The following is a 21,008-nucleotide window of genomic DNA, read 5'->3' as shown; positions in this document are numbered from 1 at the left end:
AACGTCCCTCAAAACCCAAACCAAATAGAACTGTACTAGTATATGGTTTTTCTCTGTATGTATGCAGTATGTGTCTTGGTATTCTCTCACTCTCAAGTTCTTGAAGAGGGGGGGAAAAAAACTTTTCTTTACTATAGGCTTGGGGTTGAATATTGAGACCAAGCACACTCTGCTTGTGTGAATGAATTTGTTTAATGGGTTTAATTTGTAACCAATTTACAGTTGACTTTAATAAGAAATACTAACCTAGAACAAACTTCTTCTTGTAGGGCATGAAAATGGGGTTTTTTTCCCACTTAGGCACGCACTTCCGTCTTTACAACGAGTAATGGTATGATGAGTGATTTGATACTATCTCACATTTCGTGTAGTTATTCAAAACAAGAAGAAATTGTGTTGCATATCACGACACGCAATTGCACACATATATACACACGTTCTCGTTCATTGTGAGACCCACACATTGCACCATGCACACACGCACGCTCACATACACATGCAGTGTGTGCAGCGATCGTGGTCCTCGTGGATGTGTGTATGTTCGTGTACTTGTGGGTGGTGGTAGCATTTTTTTGTTAGTTGGGAATTCCTTTAATAAGTAGCAAGAACTTTCCAAGGTAGCCAAGTATAAATGAGAAAAATAATAATTGTTTGTCCTCCAGAGGTAAAATGTTCGAATTTCACGGAGACCAAACATTTTAACATTTGGAGCTACTGGAGGGCTTGCGCGAATATCAAGTTATAAGAAGAAGAAACAACGTACCTTCCAAGGTATGAAAACTTTCTGCTAAAAAAAAACAAAGGGTATGAAAATTAGCAATACTAAATAATTAGGCTTTGACCTTTCTGGTCCCTACCCTTGTACAAATACAATACATGTCTGCCACAGCTTTTGTGGGGTTAGGTTAAGACCAATTAAATCCCGAGGATTCGATAATAATAGTACAAATCAAAGATAACTTTGAAACATCTTTAAAGCTTTTAGTGGGTGGGATTGGAGATTAGCATAATTAAAGGCTTTGACATTTCATCTGTTTCCAGATCAAGCTCATTTATTTAGGGAGAGACTTATCTGCACTCCGCGAAAGGACATCCACAGTGCTAGTTTCCGCATTTGAGGCCCGTTACGGATCCACTTTGATGATCGCAATCGTTCACCTTCCAGAACTCATTACTAACACCGACTGTGAGAAAAATCATGTTGATCGGATGCAAAAATATTACTCATCTATCGAAACATATTTTATCCCAAAATATGAGTTGAGCACACTTAATCCAACTCACTTTCTGAAAACAATTGTGTTCCGATAGAGTATTGAGCGATTTTTTGAATCAACAAATGTTCTCGACGAGTTCTATAAAAAGTAAAGGTTCTGTTAGCGGCCTAGGTGGGCCCCTTCGCACGTGCCCTCCTCATTTATAAGAAACATCCGAAAATTTTCCTTCCGGAATAGTTCAGGCCCGGCCCAAAAAGCCCAAAAAATGCTTAAGTGAGGGAGAGTCCCAAACTAGTGGGCCTTATGCCCTAAGCTCCAATAGCCGTTAATTAACATGAACCGCTGCGCGACATACGCGGGTCTCCAGACACAGTCACGCGCCACAGAAAACAACAGAGAAATTAAAGGGAAATCTATCAAAACAACAGAGAAATTCTGTTTTCAACCTTTTTTTAGAGAGAGAGAGAGAAGGGGGGGGGAGAGAGAGAGAGAGAGAGAGAGAGGTGGTCGGAGGGGGTTTCACGCTCTTCACGCCGTGTTGACTCCCTGTAGCTGGGAGAGCAATTCCGACATATCCCCAGATCGGAGCAGCTAAATTGTTGTAAGAAATCTTTGCCTCTCTGATAACCCATTTGTGAGAAATCCGTGTAATGTGGCTCGATCGGTGTTTTTTGCTGATTGACTTTCGCACCCAATATGGTTTGCTTAAATTCTTCTTGTGAACCTCTCTTTCTCTTGCTTGTTGGATGTTTTGGGTTTTCTCTTGTTTTGGGTTTTGTTGATTGTTGGGTGTTTTGGGTTTTCTAGGATTTAAATTTCTTGATTTAAGGGATGTGGGCTTGGAAATTGCCTTGACGGACACGGGATTCTAACCTTGGGGGTGCGAATCTATGGACTGTGGTCGATTTTTCGGTTGCAAATTCGAGTATTATAAGCAAGTTTGGAAACGAATTTGGGATGTTGAGGAGTATTTCAATTTTCAAAATGATTAGGAGCGACGAACTTATAATTTTTGTTATAAGTGCGAGAACAAACCTATATTAGTTGAAGTTGGAAGCCCCACAAAAATATGGTTAATCGGTTGGTTATTTAGGGATTCATAAGTCTAACTAACAAAGACATGGTCTGACTTCTGAGTTAAGCTTGGTTTGCTACATTAATCCAATTGCCGCTAGTTTTTTACTTTATTTTGCGAATCTCCTAGATGAGTTAAATAGAAGCATATTAGGTTGTTTTTTTTTTTGGGTAATTATTTTGCTTTGCTTTGTTTTTTAGGTTATTAGCAAATCTCCAATTGCCACTAGTTTTTTTTTTTGGAGTTAAATAGAACATGTCTTTGATAGTTAGACTCATTAAACAGCCGACATGATCTGTATGAGAACTCAAACAGACTTCAGCTATGAAAGGTCGATCCAAAATATTTCTAAAATTGAAAACTATGTTAAGATTGTATGCTACTCTATTTTGTCTTGACAAGTGAGTTTATTGGTTCAATGTTGAATTTTGACTAGTTAGTTTCAATTGGGCTCTTCCTTCAGTGAGTTGTAGATTCCAATGCCCGGTAGGTTTCCTATTTTTATCGGCTTATTGGTGTAGTCTATGGCAGAAGGAATGCAGTGAAAGGAAAGGATTGGGCTCTTCCTTCAGTCTTTTTAGTTTTATTGGGGAGTTGCTGTTAAATGTAAACATGAATCACATGATCAGTGCATAAAGGGATATTTAAGTGTCCTTTCCTAGCTAGCTAAGGATGTTTTCTCAATACCACAATTGTCTTGGCTATACGATAGGTGATAGCAATTGGATGCAAAAACTTGTTTTCAATTGTACTGTTTCACTTTGATTTAGATTTTTCAGTTTCAGAGGAGTGCTGTTTAGGAGGTAGAAAAGAAAAAACACAAGTCTCATATAGAAATCCATGAAGAGGTACCCCTGTGTTGGATCCATCATTTTTCTGCACATTGAAAGAACCTTGTTTATCCATTGTCTCTCTGAGAATTGCAAATGAGTTACCGACGAAAGCGACATACCTAAGTATATTTAGCTACATCATGATAAATTATGGAGGAGTATCCCAGAGCTTGAAATGTACATGTGTTTGAAATTGTGTGCATGCATGTTTATATTTGCATGTTTGTGGTTGGGAGGTAAACAGCTCACGCCAAAACAGAAATGTTCTAGTGCTTGGTCTTGGACCATCTTTGTTTGAACCTGATTGGGTATTGGTCTTGGTATCCTGGACGGTTTGGTAGCTCTTTGCATACCTAAGATGTAATAGTCGAACCTGTATTCTCATGCATTTCACCCCAACCATATACCCAAGTATTGGTCGCTTGTACAATGATTACTGGATTTAAAAAGACATCAAAAGGAAGATTTTTGTAGTTTTACTAGTTTTAGGTTTGTTGTTTGAAATTAGCTTTGTTAATAACGTACTCTGTTGTCATCTGGTTTCTGGACATTCGCTGATACAACTGATGATATTGAGTGAATTGTTACTTATTTGATCACTGTTTGTGTGGTTTTTATAGACAAGAAGTTTGATGCTTTTGCCGTACTTTTGTTCAGGGCCATGGGGAGGGATGTTGCTGGTTTACGTATCGGCAAGCTGCCTAATTCTGTCAAATTGAACTCCGATGGTGAGTCTCTTGATAAAGTACATGTTTCTCCCAAAATTTCGGGGTTAACTGCCGAATCAAAGGACTATGAGGCAGATGTTCATACTGTGGAAGACTCGCTTACAGAAGAATGTCATGAGAAGCTAGATGTACCACGTGTTAAAAGCGAAAGTATGAATCACAATGCCGGTTTGCTTGAAGGGGAGACATTGAAACCTGAGGTCCAAAAGTCAAGCGAGAAAAAGTTGAGCTCACCGGTCAAGGGAAATGTCCAATCAAAGGATAATCCACAGCTCCCTACTTTGGCAACAAACAAGCAGGTTTTAACTGAAACTCATACTGTTGGGGCAGAAGCTATTGATGCCGGTGGTAATTGTTCAAATAACACCAACCCTTCCCTCTCCCCCAACGCTAAAAAGAAATTACAGGTAAGTTGATTCTGTAATGGTGCTATGCGAGTATGGCCAGTTCTGAAACAACCAGACCTCCTTAACCCCAAACATGAACTTGATGAATCCAATCAGTTAGTGATGTTTTAGGTGAACCAACTAAACTCAATCTGTGTGCACAGCTGTGTTGTTCCCTCGTGAGAATCAGACCGGCCTGACAAGATTATATACAAAATACGTTTAATTGCTTCTACGTTATGTTAATACACTCTCTTACAATAATGCACATTTAAACTTCTTTTATTAATTTCTATGGTCAATCCACAGAAAATAGTTTAAAGGCCATTGAGAGTTGATATGTTGGTTATTTGGTGGATTTGATGAGGATTGAGAGTTGGCGTACTTGAGTCTTTTGTAGGTATCGTCATGCTTGCCATTTCATACTCAACAAGATCACTTTGGTTTAATTCTGGGTTTGTAATTTCTCATTAGCAAAATCTTCAATGTTCAAGACAAATTGCAATTTATAATATTATTGTAGGTTTATATTCAAAGATTGCTAGTCTGTTTACAGTTAGAAAATATTGCTTCTCCATTGTACCAAAGAAAAGTGAAGATTTCTTGTCTAAAATGATCATTCTTAGCAGACAATCTCTCCTCGGGTATCAAGGAAGTCCCTGCAGCCTGATTACAAGAAGCATCTTGATGAGGAAGATATTTGCTCCGTCGCTTCATCGTATCCTCTTTTGCTGTTGTGATTCAGCATATTCTTCTTTTTCTTATGCGGTTTGATTAATGCATGTCTTTCGGTTATCATTTTAGCAGTGGCCCTGTTTGGTTACCTTTAAAAATACAAGTTTGCAGAACACTTTTCAGGAAATTTAAAAAAAAAAAACCTATTGGTCATTTTTAAATGGAAAGAGATTTCAAATATCCAAAAAAAAATCTTGTGTTTTTTCAAAACAATTGATGGTGTTCGTAAATTCTCATGAAAACAGGTCTATATAAGTATACACCACATAAAATGTTTACATTTTGTGAGAAAACTGAGAACAGAAAATAAAATGGCACCGAAGAGGTGTTTCCCCTTAATTTGGTGTAGAACTGCAGCATCTGTCCGGACTGTCAAATTTAAGACCACTGTCGCAGTAGCTCCTGTATTTAGATGCGTTGATCGTTTAGAGAGACGCAAAGAGGTACTTCATAATTCACGCTGAATATAAGGTTTCTAAAACTTTTATTCGTGGGTTTTAAATTGCTACTTGGGATGTTCTTCTTTTGGTTAATCATCCATTCTCTAGTTTTACACGAAGTTGGAGGAAAAACATCAAGCTCTAGATGTGGAGAAAAAAGAATTTGAAGCTAGAACTAAGGTACTTCCATTTGTGCACTTTTATGGTATTGCTGCTTCCTATGTGCTTCTATTGCTGATCGTACTGCTCTCATTTCTTAGTTATCTATACATCTATCTTTTGTTGATTGTCAATTGTTAGGAGGAACAAGAGGAGGCTATAAAGCAGCTTAGAAAGAACTTGGTAATCAAAGCAAAACCTATGCCGAGCTTTTACCAGGAAGGGCCTCCACCTAAGGCTGAACTGAAAAAGGTTAGTCATTTGGACTTACTCTTGAGTTCTTCATGAGCAGTTAAATCCAAGATGCTTTCTCATCTGCTAAAGGAATCAAGGTTCACATACAATGCCATAAACAACGGAACTAGGAAGAAACAGAAAATTCGAAGAGTCCAAAGGACAATGTCACAACTAAACTGAGCGGAGCCTAACGCGAGTTCAGTAACAGAATTAGGCTTGTTTTATTTGTACTCTGCCAACCTGAGCTTTTGTGATGTAGATATATGACATCTAATTTGAAATTAGCCATCACTTTCCTAAAACCTAGCGATGAGGTGGTCATAAGCCAATGTAAGACAAAAGCATGTCCTTGATATATCATTAGCCTTACACTGCCAGTTAACTTGTAAGAAGAAGGGTTTAAATGAGTATCTATAGCTGCACTTATGCAAGCCAATTACAATAGGGATTCGAACTTGTTAGAGTACACAAAACCAATCCATGAAACCGTTCCATTGTCCTTTCTTGGACCTTTTCATGGATTGGTGTCATGTACCTTGCTAAACCTGGGATTCCATAACCCGGTTGTGCTATTCTATATATCCAGCTTGTTGCTCCTCGTTAGGTTACATTATTTGACATTTTGGTAACCTGCTTACTTCTATTCAAGAGTTTTCTATGCTGCACCACTAGGAAGTGTTTTGATAAAGGTATTTGTTGTCCAACAGCTCTAAAATGTTTGCTCGGACTTCACAACAGTGAAAATTTAAAACATTTCTATACTTGCTTCAGTTGTCATAATTACTTAATTTGGATGACAGCTTCCATTAACTCGTGCCAAATCACCAAATCTGTGCCGGAGAAAGAGCCATGGTGATGCAATCGGCTCGTCGTCAACGGAAAAGGGTGTTTGCCCCAAGGGACTTCGCCAGAGTCTTGGCAATCTCAAAGTGGGTAGTTGTACTGCCAAACCTCTAGAAAACAAGGATCAGATCAGTGGAAGGAGTGGGAATGCCACTTGCAAAATTAAGGATCGTTCCAAAACAGTCAAGGAGACAGCTAAAACCACCACTCATAAAATGGCTGAGCAGACTGCAGACATCTCCGTCAACGGCTAGATTTCTTTACATTGAATCGAAAGACACGTTTTAGAATTTTCTCGATTGCTCAGTCTGATGTTGTCTTTTCTTGCGTAGAATGACTTGATCAAGTGGAAACATCTCAAAACCGACTTGTATATTTTCTGTCCCTTGTAACCTTTACGTGTACACTGTATTACCTATAAGCAGAGATATACTCTTATCAATTGTAATGCAGACCCAATTGTTTGTCTTTCCATTCCTACTTTTCTCTTGTATACATCACAAAATTGACTTGTTACTTGCCCATTCATGGAGGAACCTCGACTGGACATTGATCTTGCAGGCTTGTCGTGATCCAGGATTACGTGGGCGCGGAAATTGTCTTTGTATGCTGTTTCAATGGACATAGCAACTGAAATGCGAGTTGTTCATTGTTTAAAGCCTCCCATCTTATTTTAATCTTTTTTTTCTTGGACAAGGCAAATCATATTCTAGTACTAATCTAGGGGAAAAGGAATGCAGCTAATGGAGTTTGAACCCTCACCTGGTGCAAGGAGTATAGGGCGGCTCCTACCACTTGGTTGCCACTCCATCTTGGTTTTCGTTATTTGGAAAGTGAGTCTGATCAGAGGGACACGATATGAAATGTGTTCACTGTGCACATTCTGTATGTTCATTTCTAGCTTTATTTTCATTGCTATTGTTTTCATTGATGTTGTGGATACCATTTACTGGGAGAGCTGAAACATTACCCACCTTTTGAAGTACAAGTTCTGCAGTCCTTATGAATTTTACTGTAAGTTGCTTAACATCAGTTTTTTTTTTTTTTTCTTTGACCCGGCTCGACATTAGTTACTTAGCTCTCTTTTTACTTCTGTTTCGAACTCCTCTAATTTTTTATTTTTTATTTTTAGCTTCTGCACATGTTTCGCGATTTGGTGTCGTCGTGTTTCTTTCCGTGTACCTGGATTAAAACTTACAGTGGAACTAAACTCATTTGAAACCGCATGATTTATGCATTCAAAATGAATCTTCAGGGAGATAATTGGAATTTAGGTAGATGCATAAGAACCATGGGTGTAGTTTTTTTACATACAAAATGGCCAAGCCATATACTCCCAAACCCTTGCATGGAAAAAGCATGCAAATTGTGTATCCCTTGCATGGAAAAAGGATGCAGAATGTGATCTAATAAACATCGAACATCGGATTTCTGCTGTTCAACAGAAGGATTAACAAATGAATGTAGCTCGAGTAGCTACATTTTCTCTTACTGGCGTGGAAGGGGATGCTCAAACTCTTATTCTAACTATTACTCCTATTTACTACTCCACTCACGATTAATGGGAAAGGGGCAGTTGATCAAGGAGTGGTTGTAGTTGAAGATTTGAGGTCCATGCGGTGTATCTTGGATCAATGTATGTTTAGTTTTGCGCGAAGTAATCAGAATCAGGTGGCGCCGTCGATGGCTACTCTGTTCGTTTGGGTTTTGAGAAAGGTTTTTTTTTTAGTAATAAATGGTGAGAGATAGATAAATAAAATTTATTGGGAACATACCGTGCACAGAGTTTTGAGAGCCAAAACAAACAAACTGAGAGGGTGTTTGGACAAATAATTCAAAATGGCTTATTTTTTGTCTTTATTCAAATTTTTTTCGTATCACTTGGCTTATTGTCATTTTTTTGGAGATTATTGCATCCTCACGACAAGAGGAATCTAAAAAGTAAAAAATTTTGACCGAAATCCAATTTTTTTTGAATAAAGACGAAAAAAAATCAATAAGCCAATTTTTTCGTCTTTATTCAAAAAAAATTGGATTTTGGTCAAAATTTTTTACTTTTTAGATTCCTCTTGTCGTGAGGATGCAATAATCCCCATAAAAATGACAATAAGCCAAGTGATACGAAAAAAATTTGAATAAGGACAAAAAATAAGCCACTTTGACTTATTTGTCCAAACACCCCCTGAGTTTCTGGGATGGCTAGATGTACTCGGGAAGCTTTTCCCCATTGGTTGATGTTAGGCCTTTGAGGGTGGATTGTTGCGATGTTTGATGTTATTCGGTTTGTTTTTTCTATCTACTATAATGAAATCTCTATCATTGTGGGAAAAAACTATACATTTTTAAAAAAAAAATCTATAATGTCAAAATTTTCAGTTCCAAAACATGAGGAATAAAAGAAAATAGAGAATAACTTCTATCTATCGCGGTTGGAAAATTAGACTTTTATGCTACCGTCCATTGTGAGCTTCACCGTGAGTTTATTGTTATAATTTAAACCATTCATTTTGTAAGACAAACAGAGTAGTATTTTCATGCAAAAGATTATCTTGATCGGACATCAATAAATACATTAAAAGTCAAATTTGGTGATTATCGTTAGACAATTCATCTTATAAATCGAAATTCAAATTTTAATATACCTATTAATGTCCGTTCAAAATAATCTTTTGCATTGATATACTGTTGTGTAGGTTTTATGAGATCAATAATTCAAATCAATAATAAACACACGGTAAAGCCGCGGTGGAAAGACAGCCGTTTCCCGCTGGTGAAAATAATTTTTAATCTCCGGAAGATGGTAGGGAAAAAGTACTATTACAGCTTATCCTGTCCCTCTCTCTCTCTCTCAAAAGCCATGAAGGCCGCCACCAGTAGCCTACTCGCCTCCTCTCTACTCCTCCACCCCATCAAATCTCCAAACCACCATTCCACAATCACCACCACCGCCACCGCCACGAAAATCCTACCCCCATCCCTTATTTGCAGAGCAGAAAACAAACCCACCACCAATCCCCGCAAGAAACCCACCATGGATGGCCCAACCAGACCAACTCGCGGCAGAAACCCTAGAAAACCATCGTACGGCACGTCGAGGCGGTCCGCTCTGAAGAAGACCTTCAGCCAAGAACAGGTGACCTTCACCGGTCCACTCTCCGACGACCCCGTGGTTGGGATAATTGGCGGAGGGATGTCTGGCCTGGTTTGTGCTCTCAGTTTGGAGGAGAGAGGGGTTCGGTCCACGGTGTTTGACACGGTTGGTTAGTTCTTCCCTTTTTGAATTGTTTTCGTTTCACGTGCGTTAATGAGCATCTGAATTTGTAGTAGCCGAAGTGGTGTTGGTACGTAAGATGGTGTGAATTTAGAAATGTGGGTTGACAGAGTCCCTTATTTCCTTAGCTTGTGATTCATTTGAAACTTAAGAATAAAAGTTATAAGTACTATTATTGGGAAATGATTTTTCCACCTGACTTTCTTGTAAATGCACTCCAAATTTAGTTTTGAGTGTGCTTCGGGAATTGTATTAAAAATTTGATGTGCTTTAAGAGTTGTATTACCTGTGACTTCAATACGGTGGAAGACGTAGTTTGGAGTGATTTATAAGAAAATGGAGCGTGAAAGTCGTTTCCTTTGTGATGAATTCCTTTATTCTGGTTTCATGGGGTCTGGTCTGTTTTGTTAAACTAGAGAGGATTTTGACAATGACCCATGTAGGTGTAACGAAAATACGCATTACTTCTCAGAGTGATTATCATGTAATACTTTGTTTATGTAATAAACTGTGGGATTTTAGTGCTTCATTTCTATTTCATAATGAACTGATGGGAATTAGATTGAGGTCATGTGCGAAATAATAAAACGCCGCTGGTGAGAAGGTTATACCTACTGACTGACTGACTCTGTCTATCACTTTGTTAGGGGCTTCATGGATTGGGAGGAAGAATGGGCACTAGATTAATTGATCCACAGCCTCTAATATTTGACCACGCAGCTCAGTTCTTTACCGTCAGTGATCAGCGATTTTCTAAGTTGGTTGATGGATGGTTGGAGAAAGGTCTGGTTAGGCAGTGGCAGGGTACTATTGGAGAGCTTGAAGTGGGTGGTCAGTTTGTTCCACTTCCTTCTTCCCCTCCAAGGTATATAGGTGTAAATGGGATGCGCCCCCTTGCAGATTCAATACTGTCCCAGGTGATTAATCCCACATGCAGTATTTTTTGTACTTATACCTATTACTCGATTTACTGCTATGATGATCTTTTAAAAAAAACCATGGTGCAAAAATTACATTTGTCCATGCATATTATGTTTTATTATCATATTTTTCCCATCGTACTTTTTTTACTTGGTTCTTTCAAAACAAATTTGTTTGTAAAAGATAGATATCATGGCTTGATTACGCATTAAATTCGATTCACTTTCTATGGGCTAATGGCCATTCTTTGATCAATGGTGAAGTATGCATGTTTCCTTTATGGTTGAATGATGCTTGGTAGTCTCCAGTATGCTTCAATCAAATTAGAAACCAATAAAGATAGTTTGTTGTGCTCAGTGTTGTGTAGTGATTAACCTAGTTACTGGGATTATTAGTCAAAGGTGCTACAGAAATAGCTACTTGTTAACCTTCTTTTGGATAATTGCTAAACCTAGGCTGAGATACTGTTTGTAATCTATTTGGAAGTTTGTTATCAGTTACCTGCTGGATTTTAGAGTTTGGACTGCATCTACGATGTTCCCCTATTTGTATTATCATAAACTTATAGTGTTTGTTTTGTAACCTAGGCTGTCCTCGTACTTCCTTGGTAAATTATAGCAAGGTAGGAATAAAATTGGAGCAAAGAGCCAACTTAATTTGAATGTCTTTTGTAGCTACATTGTCATGTGGTCTATGGATGAAACTTAGCTGTTTCCCAGTTTATTTGGATTCCTATGTCTGCAATATCTTTCCACTCTTAGGTTAACAGAAAAAGAACATGCGGTGCAGACTTCTATGGTTGACGTAGTGCGACCTTCCTGGATAAGTAAACTGGAGCCTTTTAACGGGATGTGGCACTTGAGTGAGAATGGGAAACCTTCGGGGCAGTTTGATGCCATTGTCATTGCACATAATGGTCAGTCTTTCCAAAAATGTTATATATTTCACTTTAAGCTTTTAGTTTTGCTATATCATATTTCCTCGGACAATTCCTCAATGAGGTCAAGAGCATGATGCCAACATGATAGGAATGATTAAAAATATGGGTCAAGAATAATTTTGTTTTGTTTGTAATTGTTCTGATCAAAGATAATAAGAATTTCCTAAATGCCAAAAATATTAAGATAACGGTGCAGAATATATGTGAATTGACGAGTTCTTTCAAAAAAATCAGACATGCTTAAACTCTGACGATACACCTTGAGGAAAAAGAGTTCATGTAACTTATGAATACATGCAAATGCTGGTGCACAAACTTCCACGATTTTACCAAGTAGTTTTCACCGGATGATTTTATTAATATGCTAATTGGATGTACAATCTGTTATAACATAACATTGGCCTATTACTTTAACAGTAATGGAATTACAATTAATCATGAGGAATTCCAAGTCATACTTTGATGATCAAAAGATACCGCAATAAGTTGTCAAGTCACCTGCGTCTGAAAGAACTGGAAGCCACTGATAAGAGAGGCAGGGGACAATCGTCGTGGAACTAGTGACAAATTTCCTTTCTTTTGACATCTTGGAAATAACATACGTACACTCGTACGTGAACAAAATTAGGCCAGAAAATTCGAAACCACACGCTTTCTCCGAAAAGCCTGACTTTGGGAGGACTGATGCAAGTTATAGGCTGTCTACGGTGGGATAAAACCCTTGAACGGTATGAATGACATTTTCTTTTTTTTGATCGCTAGGAAAATAACTCACACATACAATACACCAAGAAGTGCAAACTAAAAGCCACACCCTTATGTATAGAGCCTGATTTTTGGCGGAGAGATGGGGTTTTTTTATAACTTGGTATCTAGTCTACTGAACTGACTCATGCGGGGCACCAATCCTGTCGTCCACTAGCGGGGGTCAATTAAATAAATCGGGTTCATGGCTATTACTTTCTCAGCAAATTATTAAATGCTTACTTGTGTTCTCCAATTACTAATTTTTGATTCATTTTGAATTGTAATTACCCTTTTAGTGATCTGGGACTCATTATATTAATTCGCTGTATCACTGCCAGGAAAATGTGCAAATCGATTGCTTTCTTCATCAGGCTTACCACTGATTGCAAGACAGATGAAGGTATATCCAGTTATTTTATTCAGGTGTGTGAATTTGGTCTAGCAAATGCAATGTAATTTTTTTGGGTAAAACATACCGTTTTGACCGAAATTGTTGTAGTAAGGATTCCATTTGGCATCAGATTATGTTATTTTAGTGGGTATCGGTTTTGCTTATGTACTGGAAGTTCCAGTATTACTTTAGAGGCCAAGTAATGTGAAGACTTTATAGGAAGATCATTTATCTTTTGGAGAGAACAAAATGCTGGTTCTAATTCCATATTGATTTTTTAAAATCTATCTTCCTGGTGTTTCGTTATCTTCTTTTCTCTTCAATCTGCTGATTAATTTTAAACGTGATAAAACTTGGAGAATGTTGAACATCATGAAGTTGGGTTTGTATTTATCCATAAAAAAATATATCTGCTGAGAGAGTTTTGGAGAGGACAAAGCCAGATCTTATTTCCGTTTCGGATTCTTCTAATCTTTCTTTCCTAGGGTTGCTTTAAGACACCAAAGAAGTAGATTTCTGAACAAAGTCTGACTTTTGCATGCTTTCAGCCTTGATCTGGGTTTATTGTTGATGAGATGCATATGGCAGTAGGGCTGCACTAACTCAGCCAAAATGTTTCTGCATAGTTCTTGCTTCATAGTTTTTGTCTTTTCGTTCTTTTGTTCAACTATTTGCAGAGGCTGGAACTGAGTTCTATATGGGCTCTTCTTGCTGCGTTTGAGGATCCTCTTCCTATCCCTCCCAATGCACTTACATTTCCTTTTGAAGGAGCTTTTGTAAAAGGAGTTGATTCTCTCTCTTGGATGGCAAACAACACAAAAAAACTTTCGTGTTCTCCCAACACTGGCCCGGACTGCTGGACCTTTTTCAGCACTGCAGCTTTTGGGAAGAGGAATAAGGTTCCACAGGTCAGATGTAACTGAAAAGAAATACTTAGACAGAGTAAACCAGATGCACATATGCACATAACAGACACATGCAGCAGGGGCTTGGACCACCCAATAATGCCATTTGGGTTCTTTTGGTTGGCAACTGAATTTTTAGTCAAAACCGTATGGTTGCCTACTTGCCTTAGCAGAGCGGAAATTCTACAAATACATGCACAAGTGGTTTGTTCGTAAGCATTTGGATCTCTTGTTAGGTTCTTACAAACGATTCCACTGTGCATTGACAGGAGAGTATTCCAGCAGTCACAGCAGATAAGGTGAAGGCGGCAATGCTTGAGGGTGTTGAGAGTGCACTAGGACTATCAAAAGGCTCACTTAAGAGACCCTTTTATAGCCGAGTTCAATTATGGTATGGGTTCAAGTTTCTGAGATAAACATAATAGTTGGGGTGATTAATTGAAAATTATAATGTAGAATCTGATAGTGCAAATTTCTTTTTCATTTCCTTATATCCGTATTTGCTAATTTTCAATTCTATCCTTTCTGAGATTAGTTTCACATCCCCAAATATGCAGGGGTGCTGCTCTTCCTACAAACACTCCAGGTATCCCCTGCATCTTTGATCCTCATGGAAGGGCTGGCATATGTGGTGATTGGCTGTTGGGTTCAAGTTTAGAGGCAGCAACCTTAAGTGGCATAGCTCTTGCTAATCATGCAAGTTCCTTTTATCCCTTTTTCTCTCCTCTCTTACCTTGGCTCATTAGTCCTTTTTATTACTCACGGAAATTAAGGTAGTTTGCAATCAAATGTCAACATATACGGTGCATGTATTTGCTGTCCCAAGTCAGCTTTGTTGGTTTGTTTTTTACTTTTGATTATTTTTTATGTGGGTGTCCATATTGTGTTTATAATTATGACATAGTAATTACGCACAACCACCAAGAATCGGTATGTGTAACTATATATTCTTGAATTGAATTTGATCTTGCAATGTAGATCGCTGATTACTTCCAAAGTGGTGGAACTCGTCCGGGTGAGTTTGCTGTTGGTTTGCACAATGAATTTCAACCGCTTGCTGGACATGACATTGGACAGTTTCCCGGCCTAGAGTTGAAAGAACAAACAGTTGAAGCTCAGGCAATTCAACTTAGCACTTGAATTATGTCTGGTATGAATTTTTTGCTGCTAATGGTATTACCATTTTTCTCTTTGGTTAAGTTCTGCTTTCTGAACTTGGCTGCGATATTTTCATGTATGTCATTTACGTAGATCCACTGCGTTCTGCTTAGTTGCTCTCATGCTAGCTTTTTGTTTGATATTCTAGCATGATCAGATGATTGGAGAAGTTTTAGGCACGTACAGTTCTCACAACAGTTGCAAAGGCTACCCTGAGGACCAGGCTGTGAAACTGAAGTCATCCAAACAGATTTCTAATCGTAAGTGCGTTTTTTATATGGGTAATTCATGCCAGAAAAATGGGAGAGTTGTGCCTTATGGTCTCGTTTGTTTGACCGGATATGAGATTGAATATACAGCCAAGGGAGCTAAATATCCGGTGTTCTGTTAAAATTCGTACGGTCCGAATTGAATATACAAGGACATAAAATCCCATGGAGTATTATTAGTTGGACATATAATTAGGTATCGTATAGGGATTATTATGTATCCGTTCACTAGGCCGATTAGAGAAAGTATATCCATTAGCTATTACTAGCACGGTGAAAGAAATGGGTACGATGTGTCCTCATATTGAATTGGCATACTTTTACTCCTTCAAAAAGTAAAACTGTTTTGAGGTTTCCGGATAAAACTACTGGATTTCTTTCCACTATTTGCATTGCAATTTTTTTTTTTCAGTAAATTTTCTTTTTGCTAAATGCAATTTCCAATATCATGACAATTACGTCTAATTGTTTCGGGTGTCCATCGCTCACCAACAGGTAGACCGAGCTCTGCCGGAAATTCTGTTGCCTGCCGGGAAGAATTTTCAGCACATATATTTGTTATGGTTTGAAACTCTTTTAACTCTTTTTTTGAATAGATAAGTTTGGTAGCAGAAAGCAGTACTAGAAAAAGAATTTCTCTCCAAGTAGTGTTTGACTGTTGATGATTGCAGTGTTGGCGTGAAGATGTGAATGAGCTGACAAGTTGCCTGACTTTTTCTTTGATTTTTAATTAGGGCTGCGGTGAGTGTGTTTGACCTATGGAAGTCTTAATGTCAATTAAAAGTTTAAACGTACAGTTGTAGTTCGAAAATGATATTGGTACCAACGGAGTCCGTACCAAAATCGCAGGGACGGCCGATTCGAGCCGTTCAAAAATTTAAAAAAAAAAAATGAGAGGGCTTGCGCGGGAATCAACGGCATCCGAGGATCAAGCACCTCTTTTTCGTGTATATATGCGTTACACGAAAAATAGGTGCTCAGATCAAGCATCATACACACCTCCGATGCCGACACGAAAAAGAGGTGCTCGGATCAAGCACCCTACACACCTCCGATGCCGTTGATTTTCGCGCAGGCTCCCTCGTTTTTTTTTTTTTTTGAATTTTTGGATGGCTCGGATCAGCCGTTCGGTTGCCGGAGCGGCCGTCCCTACGATTTTGCCAAAAGGGTTTTAAAAAGGGAAATGATTTTGCCACTTTTTTTTTTTTTTTTTTGTGAACGCTACTCCTTTGTAGGGGAGTGACATTAAAACAAAAGAAGTGGCACCTTTCAAAAGGTTTTAATTGGAGTATTACTTTCGAAAACTTTCATTACTCCTATTTGGAAAGTGCTAAAACAGCCACGTGGGAGTGATTAATGTGTAAAAGTGCGTCGATATTTAGTACTTGTGAAAGTGTAATAAGATTTTGAACTTTTTGTCATTGTATAGTCGCTATCTACTATCGAACGAGATGTTTTAGGGCCCGTTCCAGAATGGAAAAAAAAAATTTATTTTTTAAAAAGTCAATTTCAAGCTCAAAAATTATTGGTTTATTGAAATCTAAAAATATGCAATATGGATCTTGTTTGAAAGATCTCATCGAGATCTTTTATACGATGTAAAAAAAATTAAAAAATTATTTTTTATTTATATTACTCCCTCCGTCCCTTTTTAAGTGTCCTGCTTTGTAACTCCAACTTATTAAAAAGACATCATCATTACACCTTTCACATCAACTTTTTCCTCCACTTTCCCTATTTACCCATAATCATTACACTTTTACTCACTAACTTTTCAAAATAAAATTTACTTTTAGGGACAAAATAGACAATACACCAACTTTTACCCTCCCTAACTTTACAAAATAGACACTTATTAGAGCATCCACAATGTAATAATCAAAACTAAAAATTTGTTAAAGTTAGCAATGTTTGCTAAAAAAAAGTTAGCAACCTCTTAACAACTCATCAAATTTTGACATTTGAATAACCAAACTTAACAACTTTTACCAATAACCAAACCTAATAACCAAATTCAAAACTAAAAAATTAAAAAACACCTCACGTTAGAATCGTCTTATCGAGACGAATAATTTGGTGTGGTCGGGTGCGTGATTGAAACTCGTTTGCAATTGGACATAGATGCATTGCATATTGTGGGAGGATTTTTTATAGGGATACAAAAATAACCAATGTGGAGATCAAGTTTGTTAGGTTTGATTATGAACTAAATGGATAATCAAATGCTGACGTGGCACATTTTGGTTATCGATTTTGATTATTCCCATTGTTACCCAAATTATGCAACCTAGAGGGGGGGTGAATAGGATTGCTAGTAATAATTACCAATAAAAATTTATCTCTAACAATATATGCAAACAATAAGTATGTAATCAAAATAGAGAGATAGAGAGATAGAACCCGTTTATAGTGGTTCGGTCCGGATTTGTCCACGGTCCGGCCCTACTCCACTTCTCCTCAAGCAATTACTTGAAGGTTAGACTAATCTTTAAAAGATTACAACTTGTAAGTCTTGCGGGTGCTTACAAGAACCGAATGCCTCTAGCTTTCCCGAGGAGCTAGCACAACCGCAAGAATTTTCTCCGAAAACTTCTCAAAAACAATAACACCCAAATTCCAACCCGAATTTGGTCTTCTAAGCTTTCAAGTGTTTGACTCAAACACTCACTTAGGAAATACAAGTATGTGAAGAAGGTATGAAAATTATCGCTCACGACTTGTACAAATTTTCTCTCAAGAATAATATGAAAGTGGAAGAACAATGAGAATTTTTGGCTTTGATCTTTTGAGAATTTGCTCTTGCAATAATATGGAATGTTGTAGCTTGTGTATGTCTACTCATTAATGAGTTCTTGATGCCTTATATAGCCATCCATATGCTTCCTAGCCGTTGGAACTAGCCGTTGGAACTAGCCGTTAGAAACTAGCCGTTGGAAACTAGCCGTTGGAAACTAGCCGTTTGAAACTAGCCGTTGGAAACTAGCCGTTTGAAACTAGCCGTTGGAAACTAGCCGTTTGAAACTAGCCGTTGGAAACTAGCCGTTGGAAACTAGCCGTTGGATAGAGTGGTCATCCGGGTGGTCGTCCGGTTGTCACAGCTTTCTGTTCAGACAGCCGGCTTGTCAGCCGGTTCGTCAACCTGTGGCTCACAATTTCATCTAAATAAACCGTTAAAGCATGTATTGAGCTCAATAAAGTCTTTGTAAATATAAATCATGAATCCAAGAGACTTTATGCTATATTTCAAGGTCACGAAAATATTTAATTCGGGAATCGACTTTTCGATAATTTTGTATTTGCCGAATAAAATTATCATTGAATTAATCATCAAAATAATTAATAGAGATGCATATAAATTTTCACAAATTATAATGCATACATTTTTCAACAATCTCCCCCTTTTTGATGATGACACAAAATGATAGTTTTTATTCAAGTAGGAGTTATGCCAATCTCCCCCTTAATACATGCACCAAAGCAGTTATCTATGATCAACGAGTAATAGCAATAATCATCAGATCATAGCAAGCAATTTTTTTAAATTTGCCCAAAATGGCAAGATAGATCAATTAAAACTTGGCTTTTTCTCCCCCTGTGACATCATAAAAAAAAACTAAAAAGAGAAAAACAATAGGGCCATGGTTCCAGCACCATGCCGCTCTTGCCCTGTAGCACTCTATCTTCGTACATTGAGAGCTTGGCGTCCTTGATTTTCGTATTCTCGAATAATGGCTGCTACAACGGCAGCTATAATGCCAATCCAATACCACAGAGTATCCACATTTACATTCCATCCGAACCATGGTGGTATTCTCATGGTAAGTAACGCACACAGCAGAATGAAGATAAAGAGTTGCATCCAAATGGTTTGGATAAACAACCTGAACTCTGCTCGTTCGGCATCTCTTTCGTAAAACTCAAACGGTAACCCTTGCGGTATGTTTGCCATTGCTCGATTTGGAAGGATAGAGATTTGGAGAGATTTAGGCCGAGAGAGAAGGAGAGATAGATAGATGAGGAGATAGAGATTGTGTTGTTGAATTTATAGAGTATGAGATTGCCGAATTGTTTGAAATGCTGCGCCGAATTGTTTGAAATGGTGCGCCGAATTGATTGAATTGCTGCGCCGAAAGAGAGATAATAGGGGATGCGGCACCGAATAGAGATAGGATAGGGGATGCGGCGCCGAATAGGACAAGAATAGGGGTGGCGCCGAAAAGAACAATAATAGGGGAAGAAAATTGTGTTCGGGTGTTTATTGTTGTGTCCCCTTAATACATGCTCCCCCTAAAAGAGAGTTTTTTAAAGAATGCGAGGGGTATTACCGAGAATGATTATCCCTGCAAGCTTAGAGACAAGAAATTCATATCGGCGAAGTATATAAGAGACAATTTAAGCACTAAGCCATGAAGTTCATACAAACTAAGTGTAACAGACTTAATAAATCAGAGTTAGCAACGCAAAAGCTTGAATAAGTCTCAACCTCACGGTTGTCCGGTTGGACATCCGCTTGGACATCCGACTGACAAATGCAGGTTAAGTCCAGAAATCGTTTAAGAGGAGTAACATTAAAGACCATAAAACTGATTTTCTTCATACCAAACACAGGAAAATGAAACATATGATAAAATGTTTGGAGGGTGATTTCTTTATCAAGATCATTTGTACTCTCCATCAAGTATGATATTTACGAATTCAATCAACTCAACATTGAATCCAAAAAAAAACTTTTGACATCAAGAACACAACTTTTTCATAAATGATTAGACATGCCGAGTTCTCGTCGAATGAAACAAAATTGTTCTTCACCAAGGGGTTTTGTGAAAATGTCCGCCAATTGCTTGTCGGTACTAATAAAGTTAAGTTCAATATCCCCTTTTTGAACATGATCTCTTATAAAATGATGTCTAATCTCAATATGTTTTGTTCGAGAATGTTGAATTGGATTCTTGGTTAAGCTAATTGCACTAGTATTATCACATTTAATAGGAATATGATCATATTGCAAATTGAAATCCTCCATTTGTTGTTTGATCCACAATATTTGGGCACAACAACTTCCGGCCGCTACATATTCCGCCTCGGCGGTAGATAGAGCTACGAAATTTTGTTTCTTGCTATGCCAAGACACTAGAGAGTGCCCTAGAAATTGGCAAGTCCCACTTGTACTTTTACGATCAACTTTGAAACCTCCAAAATCCGCATCCGAATAACCAATTAAATCAAATGCAACTCCACGTGGATAAAACAATCCTAAGTCATGAGAACCGGCAACATATTTAAAAATACGTTTAATAGCTTTTAAATGCGATTCTTTAGGACATGATTGAAATCTAGCACACATGCAGACACTAAACATTATATCAGGTCTACTTGCCGTGAGATAAAGTAATGAGCCGATCATACCTCGATACATCTTTTCATTGACGGCCTTACCATTCTCATCTTTGTCTAGCTTAGTTGATGTGCTCATTGGTGTGCTCGTTGGTTTTGATCCTTCCATGCCAAACTTCTTAATAAGTTCTTTCGCATACTTGGCTTGGTTGATTAGGATCCCCTCATTAGTTTGCTTGATTTGAAGTCCGAGGAAGAAGTTAAGCTCCCCCATCATACTCATTTCAAATTCACCTTGCATACACTTAGCAAACTCTTTGCACATATTATCATTAGTGGCACCAAAGACAATATCATCAACATATATTTGAATAATGAGCATATCTTTACCTTTGGCTTTAATGAAAAGAGTAGTATCA

The 21,008-nt window shown here is 37.9% G+C and overlaps 2 protein-coding genes across 9 annotated transcripts; both read left to right on the top strand.

The window, feature by feature from the left end:
- Positions 1-1,579: 1,579 nt before the first annotated feature.
- LOC131332768 (protein WVD2-like 1) lies at positions 1,580-7,125 on the top strand. Of its 4 annotated transcripts, none has more exons than XM_058367065.1 (7): positions 1,580-1,818; positions 3,783-4,260; positions 4,869-4,957; positions 5,324-5,417; positions 5,523-5,594; positions 5,715-5,825; positions 6,611-7,125. In XM_058367065.1, the coding sequence occupies exons 2-7, from the start codon at positions 3,787-3,789 to the stop codon at positions 6,905-6,907; spliced, it is 1,137 nt and encodes a 378-aa protein (XP_058223048.1). In that variant the 5' UTR covers positions 1,580-1,818; positions 3,783-3,786; the 3' UTR covers positions 6,908-7,125. The 4 variants fall into 4 exon arrangements, with proteins under 4 accessions (XP_058223048.1, XP_058223050.1, XP_058223049.1 ...); XM_058367067.1 differs by having other exon boundaries at positions 1,638-1,818; positions 3,783-4,152; XM_058367066.1 differs by having other exon boundaries at positions 1,641-1,818; positions 3,783-4,152; positions 4,866-4,957.
- A 2,299-nt stretch (positions 7,126-9,424) lies between these two features.
- Positions 9,425-16,045, top strand: LOC131333881 (uncharacterized). 5 transcript variants are annotated; one of them, XR_009201956.1, is made up of 10 exons: positions 9,425-9,909; positions 10,572-10,841; positions 11,635-11,761; positions 12,871-12,932; positions 13,601-13,831; positions 14,098-14,219; positions 14,386-14,524; positions 14,807-14,978; positions 15,144-15,246; positions 15,751-16,045. XR_009201956.1 is itself a non-coding variant. In XM_058368682.1 (9 exons), exons 1-8 carry the CDS (start codon positions 9,451-9,453, stop codon positions 14,966-14,968), a joined length of 1,572 nt encoding a protein of 523 aa, XP_058224665.1. In that variant the 5' UTR covers positions 9,425-9,450; the 3' UTR covers positions 14,969-14,978; positions 15,144-15,631. The 5 variants fall into 5 exon arrangements, 3 of the variants coding, with proteins under 3 accessions (XP_058224665.1, XP_058224666.1, XP_058224664.1); XR_009201955.1 differs by having other exon boundaries at positions 9,427-9,909; positions 15,135-15,246; XM_058368682.1 differs by lacking the exon at positions 15,751-16,045 and having other exon boundaries at positions 15,144-15,631.
- Positions 16,046-21,008: the final 4,963 nt, after the last annotated feature.

Source organism: Rhododendron vialii, chromosome 7a (genome assembly GCF_030253575.1).
Source record: "Rhododendron vialii isolate Sample 1 chromosome 7a, ASM3025357v1".
Lineage (NCBI taxonomy): Eukaryota > Viridiplantae > Streptophyta > Magnoliopsida > Ericales > Ericaceae > Rhododendron > Rhododendron vialii.
The sequence above is the reverse complement of the archived record's forward strand: the minus strand, read 5'-3'. Positions and strand labels throughout refer to the sequence as shown.